At 38.7% G+C, this 14,091-nt stretch overlaps 1 protein-coding gene across 1 annotated transcript in view; it reads right to left on the bottom strand.

Annotated features, from left to right (window-relative positions):
• Positions 1-1,381: 1,381 nt before the first annotated feature.
• The window catches only part of GABRG2 (gamma-aminobutyric acid type A receptor subunit gamma2), a 79,996-nt gene continuing 67,286 nt past the window's right edge, over positions 1,382-14,091 (bottom strand). The window contains exons 7-9 of the mRNA XM_063292461.1: positions 12,004-12,156; positions 6,371-6,576; positions 1,382-2,372 (exon numbers count right to left, since the gene is read on the bottom strand). Of these exons, the coding sequence (XP_063148531.1) occupies positions 2,097-2,372; positions 6,371-6,576; positions 12,004-12,156 (635 nt within the window). The 3' untranslated portion in view covers positions 1,382-2,096. The remainder of the gene's footprint in view (positions 2,373-6,370; positions 6,577-12,003; positions 12,157-14,091) is intronic.

A 14,091-nucleotide genomic window follows, 5' to 3' on the forward strand; every position in this document is an offset into this window, starting at 1 on the left:
TTTTGAAGCAGGGAACTAAAAATAAAGCTTTAAAAAAAACTAAAAAGAAGTTCAGAAATGAGATGAACCAGTGTATGCACAACCATACATTGTTGTTATTAGTGAAGTCAGACTCAATGACAACAATAATATTGAATGCAGCAATTTTATTGGAAAAAAAAACATGGGTATGTGCATTTCCTTCTTTCAAGTACATTAAATGAGGAGCAATTGATGATCAGGAGTCAGTTATTCCTTTCTATACATGTTTATTTTTAAAACTATACAGACATTGGAAAACTGTCCTTAGGACTCTGTATTGGCTGTCAATGATTTTGCAGTGATAATATACACATAGGTTATTCCTCATTCCCAGCTGCAAACCTATTTGATATTTACCATTTGTGACTATAAACATGTCAGAGATATTTACATGTGCTAAAGATTGTATAACTGAGCACTGCATGAATATTTCAAACTCAGTTGCTAGCTTAATGAGTTTCAAGAATCATCTGGGTGGTTTTGGTTGCTGCTGGAGCACCCACATACAATGGTGGATTAGCAAAGACCCTCTTTTCTCCTTTTGGTCTGTTCATTTGTTTTGGTTGTCTTTAGCTTGTGTGCCAACTGTGGAGAGAATTATCGTAACCAAAGGACCCAGAGCAGGAGAAAGAGAAGGGAAGCATGAACATTATCACACTAATGTATGGTGAACTGCAGCTCTACGTATTTCAAATGAAAATGCACCAACATCTGCCTGAAAAACAAATATTTGCTGTACCTTGGAAAAGCAAATATAGCCAGAGCTATATTCAGCCTGGTTCATTCAGATAGATCATGCATCTCAGCAAAAGCATTCTAGCAAGGATCAGCATTCAAAGTAGAGTAGGAGATGCTTCCTGTGAACAAGTCTTCAAAAACCACAGCCACTCTTGCTATGCATAGTAACTGCCATCTCAGTTGCTGTGGAAAGTGAGGAATAAAACAACAGCTAACACCTGGAGCAAAGTTACAGAATTTAAAGTTGGTCGTTCTGCTTTGGTCTGTCCATGGGGCAGTGTGTCTTTTGTTCAACGGTTTAAGACTTGCCTAACATCAGAAAAGTGCTGCCTGTTCAAATCTTCTGTGTGTGAGGGAGAAGGGATTTCGGCCAGACAAATAGAAAGAAGGCAATGGTCACTCCACAGTTTTCAGCAAAAGCCAGGGGATCTAAAATAAACAACAGTTATATATATGGAAATCTTTGCTTCCTTCATTTTGCCCACCCCAAAAAGAAATCTTCATGCACTAGACCCAAGTGCTACAAGCTAGTGAAATATTTACAACTTTTGTACATGTGCTCTAAGGAAGGGCACCCAGCAGTTCTTTCTTTAAATTATTATTATTATTATTATCATTATTATTATTATTTGGGTGAGAAGAAAAGCTGCCTTCTCCCCACTGACTAGTTACATGGATCTGAAGTGAAAGATGACTCTTCCAAAAAGAAAAGCCTACAGAGGACAAAAGATATCACACATTTAGAGTCAATGTTAACGCACTGGACAGCATTCGCCCCTTTTCGATTGCACCTGCTGTCGTCTGTAACTGAAATGATGACACCCAAACCTTGAGAGTTGGTGTGGCTCCTCTCCTCATGGCTCCCCTCAGATTCTTGGGTGGCCTTCAATATGATCCTGGATCTTCGTTCGATCATAGCACTCAAAATGCAGCATGATATCATCCAGATCACAACAGTGTTACAGTAGCCTTTAACAAATGATCTGATGGTTGGTATTTACTGAGTTATGGCACTAAAGGATTCAGATCACTGCAAAGCATGTTATAAAATTTAAAAGTTCATGAAACTCTGATGCTCAACAGACCAGGGCTGAACCATTCCCTCCTTATGTCAAGGAATGCAATGCACGAATAATGGTAAATGTGCAGCGCATTTCCTGGGGCAGAAGAGAATGGGATGGCTCCTGCCTGCAGGAAAGTCCATATGTTTATTTTAAGTCCCCTCATATGCACTGAAGCCACTAGATCATGGCACTGAAGTAAATTCATACAGGAAACCAATCTTCGAATAAAATTCCAAGAATAAGGCTCATGTCATCAGTTTCCTTTCTGCTTGTTTAAAGGTAAAGGTAAGATACCCAGTAGACCAGATTAAACAAACAGAAGGCTGTGGGGAAAAATATGCGGGCATAGGAGTCCATTTTGGCAATGCGAATGTGTATCCTTCCATGCCGCCAAGCTCCTGTTCGGCAATCTTCAAAGCAGCAGAAAAAGCTTGCACAGTCCTTGCCATCAAGACATTCGTATCCATACTCTTCATCCCGTTCTTGGAGGTGTGTTGCATTGTTCATTTGAATCGTTGCTGACCTTGGACGGATATCAATTGTAGGTGCCTATAATAAATGAGGGTCAAGAAGGAAAAGGGACAATAAGGAATTGTTGCTGCTTTGCTCTAAAAAGTTCTTTTCAGCTAACTAGGGTGAACTGACTAGTTGCTCTACAGAACAGCCATGTGAGAAACTTGCTAAAGATCTGGTCTGCTACTACAATGATGAAGCCATCATTCTGAACTGATTCAAAGGCACAATCCAACACTTACACTTTAAATCCAAATGTTACTGAACAGCAGCCACTCAGCAGGACTTAATTCCAAACAGGAATGAAGCCAAAGGAATACCATGATTTGCTTTCCTTGTTAGTTGTAAAATGATCATATTGGTTTCCCATACATTTGAAAGTTGATGCTTTATGTTTCTACATAGTGAAATAACCTAAAATTGGCCGCACACTATCAGATGAATTACGTGTACGTAGGTTAGGTGATGCTTTTAATGATCTTTGGAACTAAGCATTCCTGATAACATGCAGTTTTAGATTAACAACTGTTCACTAGCTAAAAGCTTCATAATGTCAGCATAGTATATGGCAGCTGTACATGTTCAATCACTTCAATTGTATTTTACCGACAAAGATTTTTGAGCCTTTGAGGAACAAACTGCTTGAAATCAGCAGCTGGCATATGAAAGATAAAAAAAGAATTATTATTAAAATTAAGGCTGGAGACAGAAAGTTGTTTCAAATGTATTAGGATTATCATTTTATTTAACCTTTTACTTGGATATTTAAAAAATATCTATTTCAGAATGGTGCATATTTAACAGTGTTATACAGCTACCCTGTATTTTCCACTTTGGATATCAAGAGCTAGTGACAGCAGTAAATATAAGCATGTTATACCCTTCAAAACTCTGTTGGCATATGTAAAAACAATTATAAGATCATCCAGTGGTATCCAATAGATTACATCTTTGAAAGATTTCTGGCTAGCAAATCTTCAGAAGATATCACTAAGGCTTAGAAATGAGTTCTAAAAGGATTATTGTGTATTCCTAGTGTGGTTATTACATTGGATTGGATCCCATGGATAACTTAAGAAGAGTGAAAGAGTAATACAGATGTTTTGGATATTCTACAAGGATCTCTTCATGCATGCGATCCAAATATTCAAATCCTTTGAACTTAGCATAAGTTCAAAACAGTAGTGAATTAGTGTCTGGGCTGCTGAATCAACTTGATGTTCATTTCTAAACATTATCCATTCTACTTCACCATAAGGCTGTTTCAAGTAGAATGCACAATTATTTTATAAACCTCTAGTGAAGCTCTAATTGTTCAATTCAGCAGTCACATGCAGTGGATTTCTATTCCAAAAATATTATACCTTGAATGAAAACATCCGAAGAAGCTTTGGTTTTGTAGACAGAAAAAAAAAATCAGAATTTTTAAATTAAAGAAAAGAAGAAAAGGGGAAAAGGAGACAAAAAGTAGTTTAAATTAAAGATTCTGTTTGAAACTATAGCAAGTGAAAAAAACAAACAAACAGAAAAAGGATTTAAAATAGACTTCTAAGCAAGAACTTATGTAAAAAAGAATCAAAATTACACATTTTGGAATTCTAATTTAAACTATTTCAAAAACTAAGAAACCCATGATTTGTCTGCAGGCACTTAACATGAGTAGACAAAATACACTGGGTGATCAGATCAGACCTCTAAGCACTGTTCTTACTACCCTGAATCCCCACCCCCTACCCCATCCCACCCACCTTTTTTTTTTCCCCAATCCACTGTCTTTCTACCATGCCAGTTCACAACATGGGTTGAAGAAAGCAGAAGAAATTCTATTTATATAAAACATTATATTATACTTCTTATCAATGACTTTGAAGCAATTACTCTAAAAAGAAGTCCAGCCACTTTAAAGAGAAATAAACACATATAAGACAAGCCACAATTTAACATAAAGAGACAAAGGTGCAATCTTGTGGTCCCAAGGAAGACCACTCTGCAGGGACCAAAAGACCAAGCAAAGAACCCCAGAAAACTCCATGGGCAGAGGAGCAGCTGCATCCTTGCACATCTTCCCCTCAAAAGCATGAAGACCTCTACTCCTCTTCTTGTTCTTTTTAATGGTTGCTTCACATGTGCTGGGGACACTCATATCCCTACCACATCCTTAGAACTCTTGAGCCTCATATATGCTAGACCTGAAGTATTTATTTTCCTTCCCGCTGGGATAAAAGAATGACAAATTCTGGGAAAGGAAATGACAGGAAAACCACAGCGGCAAGGAATGCCATACAGAGGTACACAAACACATTTACAATTTTTGTCTGCTTTGCTGTCACAAGCCTGACAGTGCTTAGGATGTGATAGTTTTTCTGCTTTGAATTCTCATTCTCTCTCCCAACTCCATCAGATTCGCCAGGGCAATCTTGGCTCTGATGTTAGGTAGCTTTAATCCTGGAGGCTGGGTTAATCCTGGGGTGACAGAACTATGAAAGAGCAGTCTTTGCTACCCATTAAAATAATAATTATAGCAAATAAACAAACAAACAAACAAACAACAATTTTCCTTCCCTTGTCTGCAATGGAGAGGAATACTTTAGACTAGGTCTAGCCTAGTGTGTTTGTCTCCTTCTTTGCTTGTCTGTCTGTTTTCTGGCCCAAGGATATTCTTGAGGATTGGAGAGTTTGGGATCTCACTGATCCAAAGTCTTCCACTGTTCAGCCCATGGCATATTTACATCTCCTGTGTCAGAACTCTGATGTCAGAAAAGTGATAGCGTAGAAACTTTCAAAGGGGTAAGAAGAGGAAATCTGATGTCAATTATTTTCCTCTCAAGTCAGAGCTCTTTCTGACCTCATACAGACTGGTTTCTTCTGTGATGAATTATATGCCATTGGCTGTAGCATTGCTGTCTTGACTACGAAAGTTTCTAAAAGGCAATGGAAATTAAACTGGTTCTGCCTGGCATCTGAAGAATAGGAACACTAAAGTCCATGAATACGTTCAACCCAATGGTTACACAGTGGACTCAATGTTTGTTGGTGGCCTTGCTTAATTGTGTTAATACAGAACGAACTCTTGAAGCAGATAAGCACGTATAAGCTCACTAACAAAGGCGTAATTTTTAACAAGAGGACAGTTACATTGTATTAATAAAATACCACAAATGATAAACAGCTGAAAAGGAAAAAAAAGGAGGGAGATAATATAGACCGTTAAAATAAAAGGAAGAGTGATAAACAGGAAAAAATAGACAAGAAAAGACATACCATTTTTTAAAACTAAAATTTATAACACATGCACTCTACAATATTTTTTCCAACCGTAGTAAGTTAATTATCACACTTCCAGGATCTATATTAGGGGAAGAAAATTTGGAACCTCCAGATGACTAGATCTACAAATCATATCTGTTCCAAATAGAATGCTCTGTGTTTAGGAATACAGGACCTGAAGGCCAATGACCAGAAGGAACCAGGTTCCCACTGACAAATAAAAGCAAGGATATGCTCTTTTATAATGGGTAGCCCATGCAAGGTACCTCCCTTCTTTTATCTTTTAATATAAATGGAAGATTCTGAGAAAGCCATAAAGAGAATAAGCAAGATCTACCAAAGTGATCCTCAGAAAAGTTGCAGAGTGCATTGCTGGCAAAGCCACCAACAGCAGGATCTAGTTGCTTGTTCCATACAATTTGAGCAGCATTGAAGTTGGGGTCAGTAGAAAAATGAGTGCACTCATATGCTTTTGACCTGCCCCATCATCTCCAATATCTATATATACCGCTTCAATGTACTATATAAAGATTCCCCCGTTTCCATTTCTTCTAGTGGAGTTAACATTCTTAACACATGTTCTACATTGGATACTGAGAGGATCAATAGGATCTGTTGTTCACATTCCTTCTCTTGCCTGGTCATGAAGCGAACTTTCTATACATACTTTCTATGGCTAAAAACAAAAACAAGAAAGGGTTCCTTTCTGAAAAGCATTATTAAAACATGGGTTTGTAACATTGTTTATATTACAATAAAATACATACAGGATTTTTCTTCTTTTTCTCTTTATCCTTGCTTGGCTTTCTGTTACTAACAAAATAATGAAGAGTCCCATACTCCACCAGTGCGGAAAAAACAAAAATGAAGCAAACTGATACAAAGAGATCCATTGCTGTCACATAAGAGACTTTGGGGAGAGATTTGCGAGCAATTGTGCTGAGCGTGGTCATTGTCAGGACAGTTGTAATACCTAGTGAGGAAACAGAAAGAGACAGAAAATGTATTGTTTCACAAGGAGAGAATTCTCATGCTCCCCAAACCCTTGTCAAAGCAGGAAGTGCAGCAAACAGAGATGGGAGGAGAAATCTGTTCAGTTCCCATTTTGATGCAAACATACCTGTACTACCTATCTATCTATGTATATATGTCTTCTTATTGAGGTCTCAAGGTGGCATACACAGTGCTCCTTCCTCCTATTTCTCTCCACATCAGCTCTGTGAAATAGGCTAGGTTGAAAGAGAATGACTGGCCCAAAGTCACCTAGTAAGCTTCTGTGACTGAGGGTGGTTTGACTGAGGGTGGACTAGAAGTTGGTCTCCCCACTCCTAGTCCAACACCTTATCCAGTATGCTACACTGACTCTCAATGTACATGTACATTTTATGAGGATCATAAATGCAGATATGCCAAAATCTACACAGACACCATAATGTAGTGGAAAGTGCATATAAAAGGGTTCTATTAGCATAAATGTGTAGAAAAATCTATATGAATATTCACATGATTTTTAAAAAATCAGCTGCCCAAAGAGGAATGGAATGCATAAGGTCCAGAAAAATAAGAAATCTGATTGATTGAACTTAACACATTTGCCTACCTATGGAAGACTCTGGATCCAACCAACAGCATGTTTTTAATTAAATAAATAAACCAATCTGCAACTAAATAATTGGTTTACTGATAGGATTCTTCCCCAACTTTTCCAGTATGGATTGCCCAGAGGATAACAAAAAACAACAACAACAACAGTACAATTGCTTGCTTGCTTTGTTCAGGTAAATACAGCTTGGTTCAGACCTGCAACTCACAGAGCTCAGACCCCTTGTAATCAGTTTCCCTTGTGAGTGTTATCCATGGTGTTAATGCTTCAAGCTGTTCAATATAATATGCCTATACTATAAACTGTGAAAAGGTGAGTGGAGTAAATCTCGACAAGCCATTATTTGCTTGTGAGTACTCTCAGATGCCTTTAGTTTCTCCTCCTCTATGACTCCTGTTGAATGTAATTAGTTTGTGGCCAAATTCTACAACAGAGCACTAGCTCTAGTCAGCCAAATGCAATAGCACTGAGCCAGCAGAACAAGGTCTTTTATCTTGCTAGGGGAAAAAAAACAAATTCTATTCAGGTCCATCTTGTGAGCAGCTAATCCTGCACTGTCTGGAAGGTGGCTTCTAACTGAAAGAGTTAATGGCTACTTTAAGAAGGGATGTTTATGCTGTTTATTGTCTAGCTGGCAAGGAGCAAATAGCCCTCAGTCCAGTAGTCTCCTTTTGCAGAATAAATGGTCCTGAAGAATCTAGATAACATAAACTAACTATGGGCATTTTAATATGATGGAATTTATCTTCTCAGTCCATAAAGCCCTTGTCTGGGAAAAGTGGGAGCTGTAGAACTCCCTCAGTGTGAACATTTCTCTAAAATGAGAGTTTATGGGTTGTAATAATTGCTACCCTAAAGCACCCCCACATCACCTTTGTCTTCACTCCCCAAACCTTCAGAAACAGAAACCTTCAACCATCAACCTTCTTGAATCACTGAGAACACAGAAAACAATATGTACTTCCCCCCAACTGACCAACAGGAAAATGTACTATCATCATCATCATCATCATCATCATCATGGCTTTCAACTACATTTTTAGTTCATGCTGTGTTCATTTGTTTGAGAACTTCTAAAAAATTGTAACAAAAATCTGAGCAGTTGCTATGATGGAGTTGAAAAAGCTGCCAAAGTATATTACTCTAGCTCAGTTTAAAAGACCAGTGAAATGCTGCATGAAGCTGTAGTGGCTGAACCTCTATAGAGCCCAGGAATTGGGATAATGCAAAGTTCCCACCACGGAAAAAAAGTCCATCCTCAAGCTTAATAAAGTTCCAGCATCCCTGATAGAAAACCAGATTCCCCATGATTCCCTGTAACTGAGTAGAAAATAGGTTGACATGAAATTGGATAGTTAATTTGGGAGCAAGGCAGAGAGGAAACCTAGTCATAAGGTTAGTTGTTTAAGAGGAAAAGTTTTTTTAAAAAATTCCACTATGTATATGAAAATGGAACACATGTGACATGTGGAAGGCTTTGATTTGCCAAAAGAAAGAGAGAAATACAAGTTGTTTGTTAGTCTAATCCAACCTTCTTCTCTAGACATGTATGAGCAAAAATATCACAGCATATACTTGAAACATATTTCCTTCTAACTGTTTTGATCTCACATTCCCACTGGATACACTGTCCAATTAGGCTGATGCTAAAAAATCTTGCCCACAAATGGCATATTGCCTGTGGCAATCAAAGTTCCTTTTTGTTTAGCATAAACATCCACAAAGTTTCTAAAAAAGCATAACTTGTTCAGACTTGTGAACAAGTATGGATAATATATGCATTTTAAATTACATCACTACTTTGGTGGAAACCAAAACTCATTCTATCTTAAGCAACTATTAATATTTGACATCCACTTCACAAATGGAATAGCTCTGAGGCATGGAATTCTGCATGGTGGAATTTCTGAACATTTGACAGTACCGTTTTGGTAAAGTCAACTGGCTTCAAATTTCAAGCCACATTTTTCTCCTGATGTTTTTTAAGCACCGTTTTCTGTTCTTTGTATCTCAGAAGTAAATTATATTTCTGAAGTATAGGTTCAGATATGGTATGGCTTAGATAAATTCTGGTTTAAGGAAATGATTCAAAGATAGAACATTATTCTCTTACAGCAAGTCAAGAGCTATTAATCCCCTTCAGAGATCTTCCTTCATTAGTTCATATACATGAGGAGGGTGATAAGATATACCTTCTAGTACTATCTGCAATATTGTAGTTTCCATGAGTTTCATCCAAGTTCTTCACATATTAATAAGAAAAATCCTGGCAGGGGGATGTTCTTTCTACATTCAAGTGAATATAGTTAGAATCCTTGTTGTCACTGGATACAACGCCAGGTCCACTTTGCTGAATGCATGAAGAATCTCCCTCTGACTTTCTGTTCTAACACATGAGCTTTACAAGGGGAATATTGCCTTCATAACTCTGTATTTTACTCAAATAGAGGCATTCACATGAGCGTTCTTAGAACATGGGTAAAGAATACATCAATTCATACCTTGCCTAGTTCTCTCTCCTTAATGACACATGGACTAACTACAATACATAGCAACTATGGGTTTGGTAGCAGTGGGAAGGGGTAGTGATTGACCCAGGTTTCTGCTTAGTATAGAAAACCCCATATACCTACATCAATACATTCATACTAATACCAAACATATAGCCAGTGGACATAAACATGATTAGCCAGACAGGATCCATGATCCTGTCACACAGACATTTTCCCATGAGTGGTGCTCATGTGAACCATTTAATTCCATACCCTGATGCAATGGTATGTGGGAATGACCCTGGGAGACTGGGCCTAGAGACACTGCCTAGGGAACAGTCAGATAAGAGACAACATAGTGCATAGCTGGACACTTGGTAGAGCAAGAGGCTCATAAGGGACCCTCCCTAAGAGGATTAAACTACTGAGCTACTGAGCTTGCCAATCGGAAGGTCAGCGGTTCGAATCCGCGTGATGGGGTGAGCTCCCGTTGCTAGTCCCAGCTCCTGCCAACCTAGCAGTTCAAAAACATGCAAATGTGAGTAGATTAATAGGTACCGCTTCAGCGGGCAGGTAACAGTGTTCCATTTAGTCATACCGGCCACATGACCACGGAAGTGTCTACAGACAAACTCCGGCTCTTCAGCTTTGAAATGGAGATGAGCACCGCCCCCTAGAGTCGGACACGACTGGACTTAATGTCAAGAGAAACCTTTACCTTTACCTAAAGGAGACAGGGGGAGAACTGTACTTTCAGACTTGCAAGATTCTGTTAATGCAGCCTTACAATAAAGTAGAATTAGCTCATCTGGTCGTGTTTCCTGTCTGGTCCACCTGGAAAGGCTGACACCTTCTCTCTAGTGGGAAGCCCCTACTTCCTGTGATTTGTGGGAGTCATATTCAGTAATGATTCAGTAATCCAGCTGTCTAAAGTTGTGAGAATGTCATACATAAATCATGACATATCCATAAATTATTGTGAGAAATATGAGTAGGGGGTTTCAGCATTTCAGGACAAAGTAAGCAATCATCATAATAGTGACCTTGAGTCTTAGAGAATGTTTTCTCTTAGCCTCTTAGCAGATATTGATTGAGTTTTCAAACAGCCATGTTTCACTTAAGATCTATGTATGGCCACTGGTCCATGTAAACATCTCATTCAAATCTCCAAAATATAAGAACTGCCACAAAGTTGTAAATATATAGGGCAACATTTGCATACAATAGCTTCTGAAATAAAGGGCTGAATTTTCCATTTCAGCTGAAGATCAGGCTCTAATACCATGTCTTCTGCTGTTTCACTGTATTGCTCAAGTATCAAATGTTGGCAACATGGGACATAGATAAAGTGAATGACACAGTTTACTGAATGAGCAAATCAAGGCATTGTAGAGACAGTGAACTTTAAATCTGATTGCAACAGCATTGTTATATACAATTCTCTTGAAAGTAATTTTGGAGTAAAGTTTGGTGTAGTGGTTAAAGGCACCAGGTTAGAAACCAGGAGACTGTGAGTTCTAGTCCCACCTTAGGGACTATCTGGGTGGCCTTGGGCCAGTCACTCTCTCTCAGTCTTAAGAAGCAGACAGTGGCAAACCACTTCTGAAAAACCTTGCCAAGAAAACTGCAGGGACTACTGCATGCAGTCATCAGGAGTCAACAGTGACTTGAAGGCACGCACGCACAAAGTATATCAAATGGAAAAAAAAAGTATTTTAGTTATAACTAAGATATTGCTGTTCTGTACATGTAGCCCAATTAGTTTAGCATTCAGTACAAGTTCAGAGAGGGGAATATGATATTGGATCCAGCTTCCTTCCAGCCCACGAAGCTGACTCTTTCTGGAGTTGGGAAACCTAATCTTGGAAATCTTGTAAAATGCATGAAAAAATTAGCAAAGGAAATAAAATGGGAGGAGTTAACTCCCACGCCATGCCTTTGACCCAGGGCAAAATGTAGAAATTTGACTGGACTAGTCTAAATAATTTCCTCCCATTGCTTGTGAGAGTGTGTATTTAAAAAAAAAAAAGGCCAGGAAGAGGATAGAGAGAAACAAAGCTACAAACTTTCTCATTTCTCTTCTGCTGATCTGAAATTATTGAGCTTCTTGGGGCACATTTGGAGAACTTCAATGAAAGCATTAGATTGTGCCTCCCAAGATTTTAATAGGGCAAAAGCTTTAAAACAGCATTCTAAATGTATGTCATGTTGGATCCACACATCTAGGCAATTCCTATAAGCTAACACATTGTTATAGATGTTTTATGACAACTAAAAATCCTAAAATAAAGAAGCGACGACCTACCCAAAGATGTTCTGGCTGGTACAGCATCCTTATTAATCCAGAAAGAAACCCAGGAGAGCACCACAATGAGCGTGCAGGGGATGTAAGTCTGAATGGTGAAATAGCCCATCCTTCGGCTTAGATCAAAATAGACTGCCATGACCACATAATCTCCTGTAAAATATATAGCGAGATATACAGATACATAAAACACATTATACAGTTAAATTACTATCTACTGCTGCATTCTATAGTGGACTCAAGAGAAGTTAATTTTTCAGTGCTGAATCATTATTTTTAATCCTATTTCTCTTCACTAGACCTTTGCTCCTTCCAGCTGGACTAGAAAGTGAATTGAAAACTGTGCAACAGCACCCCCATGACTGATGCACGTACAGTTAAGAGAATTGCTTCATTAATTGCAATGAGTCTAGATAATCAGAGTGCAAATAACCTTCTATCTACCACAAGCTAGCAAATGATGGCAGGGTGGAGTGTACTGTATCTACCCAGCTTAACTTACTTTTCTCCATGGACGGAATATCCTTCAATGTCAGGTTTGTGACTAACCAACCAATTTCAATATGCTAGCTCTTGTTTTCATTTATTTATTTCCATCTGCTTCCACCAGACTCTCCAAAAGGGCAGTTTGTCACATTCAGCTCACATTAGTTCTTAACTCTTTTCTTTCTTTGATTTTCTTTTTTCTTTGATTCATTTTTGCCATGAACTCTCCTGTTTGTCTCCTCCTCTTTCCATATTTATATTATTCGTCTGTGCCATCACAATCAAAGAGGAGTAAAAAGGATTATGTATCCATGAGGAGGATGGACTCTAATGCATCCTGGGGTTGAGAATAGAACTATTCTGTCATGAGTAAGGATGGCGAGCAGGGGGCTCTCACCCAGACTGTCAAGCGCATGCGTAGCACTGAGGAACTGTTCAGCCATTCAAAGAGACACAGATCGGGACCGCCTTAACCTTTGGGGTTTATATGGCTGGGTTTTCCCACGCTTTCTCAGTTTGTTAGGATTCTTGTTAAGTACTACTAATAAATATTAGAGACCAAGTCCTCGCCTCAGTGTGTTTCCTGGTAATCAGGACATATTCCTCTCTTTCCAGCCTCTTTCCATAGATGCAACCCCATGCTAGAAGACAGTGGGCACATACTGTTTATATTTTCTTTTGGAGAATGAGGCAGTTGGTTGAATGTAAAAAGTAAAACTAGTAACCAAGTAAAAACCTGGAGTTTTAGTAATATATTTATCTGACTGGGCTGGTTTCCCAGAACTACGTGCATCCTACGGTTGGAGGCAGAGCATTCAACTAAAAGATATGCATCAGATTCAAACGACTCTAAAACTACCACGTCAAATCTGCAAAAGTACATATGATCACTAGATGGCAGCAAAACGTTAGAGTTTTCTGCATTATTTTCTTGCCACCTTCTGGTAGCCTGAGATGACCCTAAATGCTGAGCAGATGTAGGTGCCTGGGACAAAATCTGTGGCTTAACAATACAAAGCAGATCCCCTCTACAATAACAAAGTGAACTGTGAGGCTTTGGGAATGGTTCAAAAGTTTGGGGCACTGCAGAAAGCAGATGCTAGAGGGAGAGGGGGAGAGAGGGGTGGAAAAGAAGGAGACAAGCCAAGCATGACAAAAAGAATGCAGGGAATTCTTTATCAGATGTACTGCCAAAAGTTAGGCACTGTGTTTCAGTTCTCGGGAAAACACCCTTTAATTTCTCTTTAAATTGTACCATGGGGCATAAAAGGAGAAAAAGATCAGAGTCAACAACCAATTAACACATCAATCTTCCACAAATAGGGCTACAAGGTCTAAGCTGCAAAAATCCAGGTAGCCATGAGATAGCAGCAAAGAGTTAGTTTAGTGGGATTCTGAGGAGTCATCACAGATCAAAATACTTGCTTCGACAGAGATCTTCAAAGAAAATATCACAAGATGTGGTACATATGCAACAAAACTCCTCCACCTTTTTTTCCCAAGAAGCTTGTTTTCCCCTCCTAGTTCAGCAATTCTGCCTGAGGATTGCTAGGTTCTTGGTGCAAGAATCCTATGCATTTTGGCATTGTTGTTTGAAAGAAG

This window comes from Candoia aspera, chromosome 2, assembly GCF_035149785.1.
Source record: "Candoia aspera isolate rCanAsp1 chromosome 2, rCanAsp1.hap2, whole genome shotgun sequence".
Taxonomy (NCBI): Eukaryota; Metazoa; Chordata; class Lepidosauria; order Squamata; family Boidae; genus Candoia; species Candoia aspera.